Below are 15,605 nucleotides of genomic sequence, written 5' to 3'. Positions count from 1 at the left end.
TCCTGGCCCTCTTGAAATCCACGATCATCTCCTTTGTTTTGTCCACAATGACTGTCGCACCATTTCACAAGATTTTCTACCTCTTCTCTGTAGTGTAACTCAGTGTTATTGCTGATGAGGTCAACTACTGTGGTGCCATTTAAAACTCAGATGAGGAAGAACAGTTTTTCTCAGGAAACAATAAATCAATGGAATTCTTTGCCTGTTGAAACAATAGAGGCTGCTTCAATAAATCTGTTTAAGATGCAGAAAGCTAGATTTTTGAATAATAGGGGAAGTAGGGGTTGGGGTAACAGGAAAATCAGTGGAACTGAGTCCACAGCCTGATCAACCATGACCATATTGAATGATAGAGTAGGCTCGACGGACCAAAGGGCCTATTCTTGCTCCCATTTCTTGTGTTATTTATGCCCCTAATGTAACTCCAACATAGGCATAGCCTGGCATTCCAGTTGTCATCTAACAAATGTCTGTCTTGCACAATAGTATCATGATGTCCCAGTTCCTATAACAATCAATGAAAGCAAGCACCTTTTTCACCACCCTGCCCCCTGTGTTGTCACTTTCAAAGAATTATGCAGCTGTACTCCCATTTATTTATTCTACAACACTCTCCAGGGCCTACCATTTATTGTGCATGTCATGTCCTGCAACACCTCACACTTGTCAGAGTTAATTTTCCATCTGCCATTCTTTGACCCATTTTCTCAGTTCATTTCAGATCCTGTTGTAATCTCAGATAATCTTTTTCACCATCCTAATTTTATTCATCCAAAACTTATTAATCTTGCTCACTCCATTGTCATCTAAGTCATTGAATAGATGATAAACCACAGTGGACCCAGCACCAATCATTATGGCACACCATTGGCCACAAGCCTCCAAACTGAATATCAATTCTCCACTCCCATCCTCTGACCTAACATCAAGCCAGTTGTGTATCCGATTGACCAACTCACCCTGGATCCCATGTGAGATGAGCCTACACCATGCATTCTAAGCCCCACATTAAAACCTTAAGCTATTTATGTTGGCCAAGTTAAACATTTGATTATTTACAAATCTTTAAGATAGTAGGAATGCACTGGGCAAGAATTCTGTTATTTAACGAAAGATGAGTTGAGGTAAGAGAAATTCTTCCTAATGTTGATTTGGACTAATGGCCCAAACCAGTGATGATTGGTATCTATCAATTGTAGCAACCATCATTGATGGCAGGTTTACCTGTGAAGAGCTTTTCTTTGGCCCTCTTCCCATTTTTCAAGAACAAATTATTTTCATACATGGAATAACAATCTACATTGAATTATTTCATTGCTATGTATCACTGTTTATTCATTGAATACAATAGGTGTTCATACCTAACATTGCTCATAAATAGTACAGTTCACATCTAGGAGTGTGATTGATCCATAAATCTAAGTAGTCAGGGAATTATGAAATTATTTTGTTCGTGTTGAATATTCACACTACCATCTGCAAAAGCATTAATACTAAGAATTGACTTTTGGCTTGTTATTAAATAATCAATTTTATGCAATTTATTGTGATATAGAAAGTGGGAATATTTTATTTTATCATGTCCAATTTCTTTTCTTCAGATTTTTGTTTATTATGCTGGGACCATCTGGCAAAGCACAGCAATATCATGAGATTGGCAGATCAATTGCTACCTTAATGACAGATGAGGCAAGTTTATGTACAGTATTTCCAAGTGGATCTACCTCTTTGGAATCTTTTGATTACTTTTCATTTAAACTGATTCTCAATCTGTAAAATACATGTTTCTACAAAATGAATGCCTGGTTAAAGAGTTGGTGCAGGGGACAGGGGTTCAGATTTGTGGATCGTTGGGAACTCTTTTGGGGAAGTTCTGACTTCTACAAAAAATACAGGCTGCACCTGAACTGAAGTTGGACTAATATTCTGGCAGGCACATTTGCTAGATCTGTTGGAGAGGGTTTAAACTAGTTTGGCGGGGGGAGGAGGGGTGGTGGGACCAGAATGAGAATAGGGTAAAAGGACAACTAGATTTGAAGGGAGAAAAGAATCAGATTGCTGAAATTAATGATGGAGAGGGGGTAGTACAAATAGATGTTAATCAAAGGATGAATGTGGGGGACATACTCTCAAGTGTATATATTTCAATGCAAGGAATATGGTAAGTAAGGTGGATGAGCTAAGAGCATGAATTGACACATGGAATTATGATATTGTAGCCATCAGTGAAACTTGGTTGCAGGAGGGGCATGATTGGCACTTAAATGTTCCAGAATTCTGATCCTCTAGACACGATAGAACAGGGGGGATAAAAGGTGGAGAAGTCGCATTGCTTGTTACAGCAGTGCTATGTCAGGATAGATTGGAGGGCTCTTTCAGTGAGGCTATTTGGTTGGAAGTGAGGAATGGGAAAGGCATGAAAACATAATGGGGGGTGTATTATAGACCCCTTAATGGACAGAGGGAATTAGAGGAGAAAATTTGTAAGGAGATAGCATATATGTGTAGTAAACATAAGGTGGTGATTCTAGGAAATTTTAACTTTGGATGCCCATATTGTAAAAGGGTTGGATGGGTTGGAGTTTGTCAAATGTATACAGGAAAGTTTTCTAAATCAATACATTGAAGAACTGACTAGAGTGGGGGCAGAATTGGATCTCCTATTAGGAAATGAGATCGGTCAGGTGACAGAGGTTTGTGTTGGGGAACACTTTGGGTCTAGTGATCATAATACTATTAGTTTTAGGTTAATTATGGAGAAGGATAGAGCTGGGCCTAAAGTTGACATTCTTGATTAGAACAAGGCTAATTTCGAGGAGATAAAAAAGATTTAGAAGGTGTGGATTTGGATCATTTATTTTCTGCGAAGGATGCAACAGATAAATGGAGGATATTCGAAGGGGAAATTTTGAGAGTACAGAGTCAGTATGTCCCTGTGAGAATTAAAGGAAAGGTTAGAAAATATAAGAAGCCTTGGTTTTCAAGGGATATTGGGAATTTGTTTCAGAGGAAGAGGGATGTGTACAACAGGTATAGACATCAGGGAATAAATGAGGTGCTTGGATATAAAGAGTGCAAACAAATCTTAAGAAAGAAATTAGAAAGGCTAAAGGGAGATATGAGGCTGCTTTTACAGGCAAGGTAAAAATAAATCCAAAGTGTTTCTACAGGTACATAAAAAGTAAAAGAATAGTGAGAGATAAAATTGGGCCCCTTGAGGATCAGAGGGGTAGGCTGTGTGAGGACTCAGAAGAGATGGGGGAAATTTTAAATGATTTTTTTTTTCTTCAGTATTCACTAAGGAAAGGAATAGTGAGTCAGGTGAAGTAAAAAGAAAATGAAAACTAGTAGTGAGGTCATGGAAAATATATAGATTCATATGGAGGTAGTACTGCTATTTTAAAGAGAATCAAGGTGGATAAATCTCCAGGTCCTGACAAGAATTTCCCTAGTAGGACCCTGAGGGAGGTTAGTGTACAAATATTTGGGGCTCTGACAGAAATATTTAAAATGTCATTAGCCATGGGGGAGTTGTTGGAGGATAGAAGGGTAGTTCATGTTGTTCCACTGTTTAAAAAAGGTTCTAAAAGTAAACTGGGTGATTATAGTCTGACATCGGTGGTAGGCAAATTAATGGAGAATTTTCTTAGAGTTGAAATGGACAATTATTTGGATAGACAGGGACTGATTGGGAATAATCAACATGGTTTTGTGCGTAGTAGATCATGTTTAACAATCTTATAGAATTGTTTTTTAGGAAGGTTGACGAAGGGAAGTCTATGGATGTTGTCTATATAGACTGTAGTATGGACTTTGACAAAGTTTCGTATAAGAGGTTGGTTAGGAAAGTTCAATCATTAGGTATTAATGTTGAAGTAGTGAACTAGATTCAACAATGGTTGAATGGGAGATGCCGGTGATAGAAATTTGTTTGTCAAATTGGAGGCCCTCAGAGATTGGTACTGGGCCCATTGTTGTCATATATATTAATGATCTGGATGATGGGGTGGTAAATTGCATTAGTAAATATGCAGATGATATTAAGGTTGGTGGTCTTGAGGAAGGTTTCCAAAGCTTGCAGAGGATATAGGCAGTTAGAAGAGTGGGCTGAAGGAAGGCAGATGGAGTATAATACTGATAAGTGCTACATTTTGGTAGGAATAATCAGCAAATGTCCTAGATGTTAAATGGTGGACAATTGAGGAGTGCCGTAGAACAAGGGGATTTAGGAATTATGGTACATAGGGTGGTGAAGAAAGCATTTGGTATGTTGGCCTTCATAAATCAGAGTATTGAGTACAGGAGTTGGAATGTCATGTTGAAGTTGTATAAGGCATTGGTAAGGCCGAATTTGTAATATTGTGTGGAGTATTGGTCACCAAATTACAGGAAGGATATCAACAAAATAGAGAGAGTGCAGAGAAGATTTACAAGAATATTGTCTGGGTTTCAGGGTTTGAGTTACAGGGAAAGGTTAAACAGGCTGGGACTTTATTCCCTGGAGTGTAGAAGATTGAGGGGTAATTTAATTAAGGTCTTTAAAATTATGATGGGGACAGATAGAGTAAATGTGGAAAAGCTTTTTCCATTGAAAGTGGGAGAGATTCAAACAAGAGGACATGGATTGAAATTGAAGGGGGAAAAATATAGGGGAACATATGAGGGAGAATTTCTTCACTCAGAGGGTGGTGGGAGTGTGGAATGAGCTACTGGCCAAAGAGGTAGATGTGGACTCGATTTTAATATTTAAGGAAAAGTTGGATAAGTTTATGGATGAGAGAGGTATGGAAGGTTATGGGTCGCATGCAAGTCATTGGGACTAGGTGGGAGAAGGTGTTCAGCATGGACTAGAAGGGCTGAACTGGGCTGTTTCTGTGCTATAATTGTTATATGGTTATAAAAGAATGGTGATTAGATCTGAATTAATTTAGAAAATGTGTAAATTGAATTTGTAAGTAAATTCCATTATAATTACCATGTATCATTGTTATTCAGCCAAAATAAGTATGCTGAACTACATTTCAACTCTGATTATCCAAAATCGGATCCTCCAAAATCCTCATTTATCCGAAAAAGTTTTAAAATTTCAGACCAATGGGGATATCCAAAACAAATCAGAAATCCTCCGTTATTTGAAATTTTTTTCGAGCTGAACTGACCTCACAGGTTAAAAAAAAATTCACCCGACGTGAAATTAGAATGACAATTGTCTTCATTTCAGGTAACTCCCTCCCCTCTCTTTCCATTTTTTCTTTACCTTCCTCTATTAACTTTTCTCTCTAACTCTCCTTCTCAAACTGTCTGCCACTGTCTCCCAGACACAACCAGTCGGAAGAATCCCTTGGCCCGGCATTGTCAAGGAGAATGCCCTCCCGGGCAGCAGCGGGGACATCAGGCTCCCGGACAGGAGCGGGGATTTCGTGCTCCTAGGCAGCAGCGAGGACATCTGGCTCTTGGCAGGAGCAGCGCCTCGTTGGGGAGGTGTCAGGGATCTGCGGTGGAACATTTTTTTGTTGAGAATAAACATTATTTTAATGCTTAAAAAGCCTTCCCTTGTTGTTTGCTGTTTAAACATCGTTACAAGTGATTTGCTGTTGCTACTGGGCTCTTTTTAAAAAAAAGTTCTCCAAAAAAAAGCGTTTATAGGTCCGGTCCCGACCATTTTGGATAATCAGAGTTGAAATGCATAAACAATCTTTGAAAATGTTAATAATTAAAGTGACATATTAGCTTTCAAATTGCAGTTGAAAGAATGTAGAATATCTTCCTTATTGGGTCTGTACTTAAAACAGGAGCAAATAATAGATATGTTTGTATCTATTTATATACAAAGATTTTTCACGATGTTGCCTACAAAGCAAAGGATCGTACGGACCTGCTGGCAGGAATAGATGAATTTTTAGATCAAGTTACTGTACTCCCACCGGGTGAGTGGGATCCTTCAATACGAATCGAACCACCAAAATGTGTTCCTTCTCAGGTGAGAATCGTTATGGTCTCATGAAAATATATTTTTATTCACTGTCAAAAGAGCCTAAGTTATTCAGTCTATCGAGCTGCCTCCACATTCAATAAGATCATGACTATTCTGATGCCATCTTGATTTCAGCATCATTTTGCTGTCCGATCCATGTAGTTGTTGAATCTGAAATCTTATCCAAGCCTTGAGTATATGCTTTGTATCTCTAGGGTAAAGAATACCAAAGCTTTGTGACCTTTTGAAAGAGAAATTTCTCCTTCATTATTTTAAGTATGGAATCCCTTATTCTGAATTCCAGATTCCTCTTCAGATTCAGATTTATTGTCAGAGTACGTACATCACATGCAGCCCCGATATTCTTTTTCCTACTGATGAGGCAGAATTACTGTTTATTGGTAGTGAAAAAAAAATCCTCTTATCAGGGAACACCTCTCAACAATTACCCCTAAAATGCCCCTCAGACTCTTGTGTAAGATCCCTTCTCATTTTCCTCAACGTTAATAAGTATACGTTCATCCTATTATTTTTTTTTCTCTGGATCACAACTCCATCTTCCTCAAAGTTAATCAAATTGAACCTTCTCTAAACTGTATGCAATGAAAACATATTTCTCTTGAAGCTAGAAACCAAAACCTCTGCAGTACTGCAAGCATGATCTTACCAATGCCCTGTGCACCTTTTTTACTCTAATCCTCTTGCCATAAAAGCCTGTGCTGTATTCGCTTTCCTAATTACTTGCTGTAACCACCTGGTAACTTTGTATTTCCTGTAAAAGGACATGTAGATCCTTCTGTATGGGAGTATTTTTTGTGTCTCCGTTTACGTGGTGGTCTGATGGTCAAAGTTGATAACCTTGAATTTCTCTACATTATGTTTCACCTGCCAGATCATTAATTTAAACAATCCATAGCTCTTTATAATCTTTTTAATCTTTCCGCTTTCCAGCCTGCCTTTGCTTCATTACCAAATTTACACTCTGTAAATAGTCAAAGCCTCATTAGTGGTTGCTTTGGTATGCCAGCAATTTCAGTTTACCAACCTGAAATTCGCTCATTTAATCTGACTCTTTTGAGTTTATCAGTCCTCTTTTCATGTTAATAATGACCAATTCTAGGGAGCTTTGGACGGCAACAGCCATTGTTTCTGCGGCTGATTCTTTTAAAATCGAAGGATGCAGGCTTTTTGTCAAGAAGCTTGTCAGTTTTTACATCTATTAACTTACTTGCTAATTTCTCCAATTAAAATTATTTTGCTTTAAGTTCTATCTTTTACATCTTTATTTTCTATGATTACTGGGATGCTTTAGATTCATGGACTGAGAAGACATGAAATATTAGTTCAAAGTAAATTGCAAGCTAGTATTTAGATGCCTTTTGAAGAAAATCAGTGGTTCTCGAGAACAGAGTTTCTCAAACTCAGGACATGCAAGCTATCCATGCAGGGTGCAGGGAATTTAGATTAGTTAAGCTTTGTTTACTTAATGCGGGAGAGGTGGGCAGGGGATGAAGGCGACAGAGAATTATCTCAGCAGTGCTGGGACTGTTGTACAAGGAACCAGAAAAAAGAGCTCGGAGGGTCAGATGGTTAAGGGAGTATGAAGTTTGGCAGGCGGTTAAACAGTTGATTGAGGGTGTTGGACAAGCAGATGGTGAAGGGCAGATGACAATTGTATACATTAGCTGGTAATCATTCACAGAAGCAATAACTCTGGAATACACAGTCAGATATGTTTGGAACTTCCTTCTAGAATTGTGAGAGAATCCTGAACAAGGCGCACCAGGTCAACCTTGGAGAAAACCCTCGCACCATAATACAAATATGTATATATCTTTATTTAAAATATTCATGTTCTTTCAAATCATTAATTTGTCAACATTGTTTTTATTAATAATAGTTCACATTTCTGAATGTTGCTTAATAATAATTATTATTTTGTGTAACGCAACTTCGAAGCAGGGAGGGAAATGCTATTGATCAATGGAATCTCCCTTCGCCCTCCCCCATCGACATGATCTACCGGGACCATTGCCTGAAGAGGGCGCACAAAATCAGTGAACCGGTGTGGACTCGAAAGGCCAACATGGCCTGTTTCTGCTCAATAAATGGTTATATGGTTATATAAAACATCTAATATTTCTTTAATTCTGGACTCTCACCCACTTTGGGACTGTTTTTTTTTGCCTATGCTTTTATTATCTTCAACAGCAGGGTGGCAATGTACATTTTCTGTAAACTTGAATTCATCCATGACTGCCTGTTAGCGTGACCTCATTCAAATTTCATTCTTCAATATGACCTTCATTGGATTAAGGAACATTTCAGTATGAACATTTTCAGGTCCTTTGTCCCTCCCTAGCTCAGAAAATTTTCTAATCTTTCAATATAGAATATTACAGCACAGTACAGGATCTTTGGCCAATGACATTATGCTGATCTATGTAAACCTTCTGAACAATCTAAATCTCCCCATTTCACACCCAAACCTTTTTTTTGCAGCCATATGTGCCTGGGTAATTTAAAAAAAATGTCACTATTGTACCAGCCTACACCACCATTCCTGGCAATGCAGTACTCTCTGTGTGGAAAAAAAAACAATTGCGCCTGGTGTCTCCTAACCTTATACAGAAATTCTTTAGTATTTGCTACTGTCACCCTGGAAAAAAAAGCTGCTGGCTGCCCATCCTATCGATGTCTCTGATAATCTTCTAGACCTCTAGTCGCCTCTCATCCTTCTTTGTTCCAAAGAGAAAAGTCCTAGGTCTGTTAACTTTGCCTCATAAGACATGTAGTCCAATGCTACCAACATCCTAGTAAATCTCCACTGCCCCCTCTCCAAAGCTTTCACATGCTTCCTGTAATGAGACAACCAGAACAATATTACCTGTATCTCACCAGAGATTTATAGAACTGCAAATTTACCTCACAGCTCTTGAACTCAATCCCTCAGCTAATGAAGGCCAGCAAACAATAAGCCTTCTTTACTATATCAACTTGCATGGTAACCTTGAGATATCTATGGATTTGGACCCCAAGGTTCCTCTTCATTCCCACTGTTAAGAATTTTGCCATTAGCCTTGTACTCAAGTTCAACCTTCCAAAATGCATAATTTCGTAGTTATCTGGATTGAACTCCATCTGCCACTTCTCTGCCGAACTCTGCATCCTGTCGATATCCAGTTGTAACTCACGACAGTCTTCTACGCTATCAGAAAAGCCTCCAACCTTTCTGTCATCTGCAAACTGACTGACCCATCCTTCTACTTCTTCATCCAGGTCATTTACAAAATTCACAAAGAGCAGGGGTTCCAGAATAGATCGGTGTAAAACTCCACTGGTAACTAACCACTGGGCAGAATAAATTCCATTTAATACTACCTTCTGATTTATATAGGCAAGCCAATTCTGAATGCACACAGCCAAAATTCCACAGATCCCATTCCTCATGATTTTCTGAATGAGTCCACCATGGTGTGGATCTTATCTAATGGCTTACTCAAATCCATTAAGAGAATCCAGCACTACTTTTTTCTTAACCTCAACCTTCTCCAGCACATAAGCTTATTCTGTAATGTCACCGTATTGACCATTCTCTCTAAGCAAAGTATTCATTTTGGACCTCCTCTGCCTCCAAGCATATGTTGCCTTCTTCATACTTAAGCAGCCCTACCTTCACTCTAGTCATCCTATTGTTCTTCATGTAGGCATAGAACACCACAGGATTTTCCTTAATCCTACTTGCCAAGGCCTTCTTGTGCTCCCTTCTAGCTCTCCAAAGTTGTTTCATGCAACCCTTCCATATAAATCTCATGAGCCCTTCCTCTCCTTTGCTTCCTAAATCTTATGTATGCTACCTTCTTCTTAACAAATTATCTCACGTGAACGATGATTCTCTTATCCTATAATCAATTTCCCTGTCACAGTGGGATAAACTTATCTAGAATCCCAAACGAGTGGTCCTTAAGCATCCTCCACATTACTTCTGTGCTTTTCCCTGAGAACATCCGTTCCCAATTTACTATCCCCAGTTCCTGTCTAATCCCATCATAGTTAACCCTTCCCCACTTAAACACTTTACAATTTTGTATCCTCCTATCCTTATTCATAGCTATGCAAAATGTGAGGGAGTTGTGGTCAATATCACTGAAATGTTCCTCCACTGAGAGGTTTTCCACCTGACCAGGATCATTGCCAAGTACTCGATTCAGAATGGCCTCTCCTCTGGTCAGCTTGTCTACACTCTGTGTCAGGAATCTTTCTTGGACACACCAGACAAATTCTGCCCCATTTATCCTCCTGCAGTAAGGAGGTGCTAATCAATTATTGGGAAGTTGATGTCTCCCTTAACCACAACCCTGTTTTTTTTTGCACCATTCCTAAATCTGCCTACTTCTCCTCAGTGTCCAGAGGGCTGTTTGGGGATCTATAAACTACTCCCAATAGAGTGATCACTCCCTTCCTGTTTCTGACTTCTATCCACACTGATTTGGTCAATAATCCCTTCAAAATGTCCTCCCTTTCTGCAGCTGTGATCTGATCCTTGATTTGAATTGCTATTTCCCCCTCCCCCCCCCCCCCACCCCCCTAGTCCCCATGTACTCTTTTACCTCTATTTATATCCCTTTTGCAACATCTAAAGCCTGGTACCTGCGTTAACCAATTCTGTCCTTGTGCCAGCCAAGTATCTGTAATGGCCACAAAATTAAGTTCATCTGCCCCTTGTTCTTGATACTCCTTGCATTGAAGTAAACATACTTCAATTCTTTCACTGACTATATGCTCTCTCCACTGCCTGTCCTTCCTCATGATTTCACTACACATTGCATCAACCTTTCCATCATCTGCTCTATTCTCTGCCCTTTCACTGGTTCCCATCCTCTTTCCAAACTAGTTTAAACCCTCCCCAACAGATATAGCAAAACTCTCCACCAGGATATGGGTCCCATTCCAGTTCAGATGTTAACCGGCCTTTTTGTACAGATCGTACCTTCCCCAGAAGAGATCCCAATGACCCAGAAACCTGAAACCCTGTCCCCCTGCACCAATTATACAACTACACATTATTCTGCCATATCATCCAATTCTTACTTTACCTGGCACATGGCACAGGCAGCAGCCCTAAGATCGCTACACTTGAGGTCCTGTTTTTCAGTTGCTTACCTAGAACTCCCTGTATTCTCTCTAAGACCTCATCCCTTTTCTTACCAATGTCACTAATACAATATGTACCACAGCTTCTGGTTGCTCACCCTCTCTTCTTCAGGATGCTATGGAGCCAAGATGAGACATCCCTGACCCTGGTACCTGTGAGGCAACAAGCTATCCAGATGTCTCTTTCGTGACCATAGAATTTCCTTTCTGCTCCTCTGTTGAATCCCCTAAACCTACTGCTCTCCTTTTCTTCATCCTTCTCTTCTGAGCCACAGGGTCGTATTCTGTACTTAAGATCCAGACAATCCAGCTTTGCCCTGGTAGGTTGTATCCCACCCAACAGTTATTGAGGGGAATGGCCACAGGGGTACCCTGCATTATCTGTCTGTTTACTTTTGCTTTCCCCTCTTGACAGTCACCCATCATCTACCTGTCTATCTTTGAACTCTTCGTTGTCCTGTACGAACTGCAGCTCCTATTGCCTAACACAGTGTAAAAGGAGCTGCAACATGATGTACCTCATGCAGTTGTAGCTGTCAAGGAGAATGCAAGTCTCCCGGAATTCCCACATTTCACACAGGCAATTTGCATGGTTAGCGACCAAGATACATGGTAATTTGAAAGGGTTCAACTGAGTCAACTTGGTCAGAACCCAACTGGGTTCCTAAGCTACCTCAGAGGTAGCAGTACTGTTCCTGGGGTGTGGAGGAAGATGGCCATTGCTCCTGCATTCCCACATTGAGCTGTCACTGCGAACTGGAGTGACACGTCGTGGCAGCAACCACTAGCCTCCCTCCCCATTTATGGCAGTGGCACGATGCTTGGGGGGCTGGCGACTGATGGGGAGGGCGACTGATGAGGTGGGTGGCGACTGATGGGGTGGGTGGCATTTGACGGGAGGGCTGGCAACTGACGGGAGAGGTGGTGATTGACGGAAGGGGTGGCGACTGACGGGGGGGGTGGAGACTGACAGAGTAGCGACTGACAGGAGTGGCAACTGACAGGGTTGTGACTGACAGAAGGGGTGGCAATTGATGGGGTGATGGCATCTGACGGGAGGGGTAGCAATTGATGGTGGGGGTGTGCGACTGACAATGAGGGCTACTGATGGCTGGTGGGGGGAGGGGGAGACTGATGGCCAATAGTTCCCATGAGTGGTAGGTCTGTCTGCGATTTGAAGGGTGCATCCTGCACCCATGACCAAGTAATTGCACCAGGGTCCCAGGAGGACTACCTGGGTGCTGCAATTTGAAAGGGCCTATTATGAGCACTCCACTAACCCTGTTACCCTTCTGACTATTCCACTCGGCTCTAATACAAGGTCAAAGAATAGGCTCTCACTTGAGTCTTACCTTAGTCTCCATCTCTTCTCACCAAATCATCTTGAACCAAAGCTTCAGCTCACCACACTAACTCTGACCCACTAACACAGTGGCCATTCTGTTTATACCTTTCACCCTCTTAAACTATTCCGCTCTTACTAGAAAAAAAACTTTAACAGCACAGTACTAAACTTCTTAAACAGTCCCCCTCTCATTCCACCCCCCATTCGCTGGAAAGAAAAACCTTTCAAATTTTTTGTGATCTTTTAATCTGGCTTCTACTTTATTTCCTCTTTTGATTGCTACATTTTGGAGCCCTGCTTTCAATTTTCCTTACATTCTTCTTCCTCTGTTGCATTCTCTTCGATTAATACTGAGGTCCTTTCAAGATTGCCTGTGTAACTTGTATAAGTTTTTGTAAGCAAATGCAGTATTCTGAACTCAAAGAAACAGAGATAATTATCTGGGTTCATGTGAGAAGAGTATTGGGAGCCATGGGCATTGAGAAGGGATGATGTTGATTTGAACAGGCTGAATTTATGGTTCCACTGGTACAGGCTTGTTCTTGTGGAAGAGGCAGAAGCAAACTTTTATGTAGTTGAACTCTGAGTTTGAGGTTGTGGAGGAAATATTTTCTGATGTAAAGAGTTATGATGTGGTATCAGAGCTGAAATTCAGTTATTTTATCATTTCTAAAATTTTTAGTTTGAATTCCAGCAATTTCATCAGTTCCCTCTGATAATTTGTTAATTGTGCTGCATTTGCACCTACCACAGGCTAGCCTCCATTTTTCTACGTTTCTTATTCCATTACTATCTACATTGACTTTACACTATAATCACTTTTGTTCTTCATTCCTTTTTCTGGATTATAAACTCTCCAACTACTGAGTTGTGATTAAGTGGCATTAACATGAAACATTGACTCAGTCTTTTTGGATATTCTTAACTTTCTGAGAATATAAATGTACTGTTGGATTTCAGAATCTACATTGTTTTGGTTTTGTTCACATTTTTGAAATTCACTGTAGGTCAATTTGTTGTGACAGGTTGCTTTTACATAATTTTTATTCATATGAAGCACTAGTTGAAAATCTTTGTGTTAATGGCATGACATTTAGAAAAAACACAAATGCTGGAGGAACTCAGCAGATCTCACAGCTCATTGTAAAGGTTAAAACTTGTGTTTTTGATTCTTAGTTTATTTTGTGCTTGTCTCTTTAAGAAAGACTCTTGTTTGTAGTGTTACCATAATGGCTATACCAGATTCTATTGCACAAGATTGGATGAATTGGATTGAGAGCCTTAAAATGTTGGAGAATTTTGTAGTCAAGTTGTTTTAAACCTACAGACTTTGGAATTGTCATATTGGCTCAGTTACATCACTTTGCTGATGCAAGCGAAGGTGATCATGGCACTGTCAGTTCTTTAGTACTGCAAAATAACCAAAAGCGAGTACATTGTGGATTTGTAATGGGAAAAGTCAGAGTGGCTCCATTAAAATCAGTCACCATACCTCGAATGGAATTGATTGCAGCTACTATGGCGAGCATAATGGACACTATGTTAAGAAGAGAATTACAGATGGAGTTAGCAGACTCTATGTTTTGGACTGATAGTACATCAGTACTTAAATACATTAATAACAAAACCATGAGGTTTCGTATGCTAATCAATGGAGATATGCTAAAACAGTGGATAATCCATCTGATATGGCTTCACGAGGATCAAAAGTTTAATCGTTCCTGAAAAGAGCCAACACTTGGATGTCCGGTCCTCAATTTCTTTCGCAATCTCAAGAATGGCCCCAAAATCCAGAAGAGTTAAAAGAATTTTCAATGGAGGTTCCTGAGATACTATTCAAATATTGAACAAGAATGATCTGATCATTCAATTAATTTGCTATCATTCTTCGTGGTTTTGTTTGAGAAAGGCTGTAACATAGATTATTAGGTTAAAAACTATGCTTTTTAAATCATATCAATAAAGAGAATCTAAAGTCTTGAAAGAGCTGTTAATGAGTTGGTGTGGATAATGAGATAATAAAATTGAGGAAGTAGCTAAATGTTACAAAACAAGTCATATTTACAAGCTAAATCCTATTTTTGTAAATAATGTATTGAGAGTAGGAGGAAGATTGGAAAAAGCAATAATGCCAGAAGAAGTAAAACATCCAATTATCTTAGCTAAGAAATTTCATATTTCTGATTTGATTGTTTGACATATACATGAAACAACATGTCATGGTGATTATAATCACGTGTCAACAGAACTATACCAGAAATATTGGATACTTGGTGCTTTAAAATTGATCAAAAGAATTATATCAAAATGTGTTAATTGTTGACCTGAACAACAACAAATGGTGGATTTGCCACTAATCAGGTGATTAGTGTTACCATAGTGACTATGATGTAATATGTCATAATATCTGCGCAGACTAAGAGCTTATATCTCATTCTTCGATGAACTATGAAGGGATCATGAACTTGAGGTAATTTTCTTTGAATTAATCTTATTTGACCTTGTATATCTCTAAATTTGAATATCATTATATCTTTATATACAGTATATGCTTTGCTGATTCATCATTATGAAAAATCATAATGCAAAGTTATGCAGAATATTTATCCATTTTATCAACAAATTAAAGTGACATAAAGCTTCATCTACAAAGTTTGATTTATTGGATTAATAAGATAGTAATTCAGAATATCATCCCCATGTTTCCTTGAAGATTACATCTTTTAAAATTAGGAAATACTAGCACCTGGAAAGTGTCGTTATGCTCAGACCCGAAATGGCGGTTATATATCTTTACCTTCTGTGGATGCTATGAGATTTGTTCCTTCATCATTTCTAGGCTTTTGCTATAATCATAGTGGCTGCAGACTTTAGTGTTTTACTCAGTGGTACCAAAGCTGTCCGTTTTCCTGTGCTTCAGAGTGAGAATTAATTTGATTGCAATCTAGTCCATGAGAGTTGTCAGGTGAGTAATGAAAGGGATCGAGCTATAGTCTCATTGCGATAAAATTACTTGCTATGCATTTTTGCTCATGGATGATGATTAATTAATAGGTGGGTGCAGCAGGTCATATTGTACATTACTTCTAATGCTGAAGATGTACCTATTTCTTGGAGATTTAATTTGTAGTC

At 39.3% G+C, this 15,605-nt stretch overlaps 1 protein-coding gene across 8 annotated transcripts in view; it reads left to right on the top strand.

Annotated features, from left to right (window-relative positions):
* The window catches only part of LOC138751570 (sodium bicarbonate cotransporter 3-like), a 277,417-nt gene that overhangs the window by 184,599 nt on the left and 77,213 nt on the right, over positions 1 to 15,605 (top strand). For all 8 annotated transcript variants that reach the window (XM_069914014.1, XM_069914011.1, XM_069914018.1 and 5 more), the window contains 2 exons: positions 1,602 to 1,689; positions 5,834 to 5,980. In XM_069914014.1, coding sequence (XP_069770115.1) covers positions 1,602 to 1,689; positions 5,834 to 5,980 — 235 coding nt within the window. The remainder of the gene's footprint in view (positions 1 to 1,601; positions 1,690 to 5,833; positions 5,981 to 15,605) is intronic.

The sequence above is a fragment of the Narcine bancroftii genome, chromosome 1 (assembly GCF_036971445.1).
Source record: "Narcine bancroftii isolate sNarBan1 chromosome 1, sNarBan1.hap1, whole genome shotgun sequence".
NCBI lineage: Eukaryota > Metazoa > Chordata > Chondrichthyes > Torpediniformes > Narcinidae > Narcine > Narcine bancroftii.
Note: the sequence above shows the minus strand (reverse complement) of the source record. Positions and strands in the feature narration are given on the sequence as shown.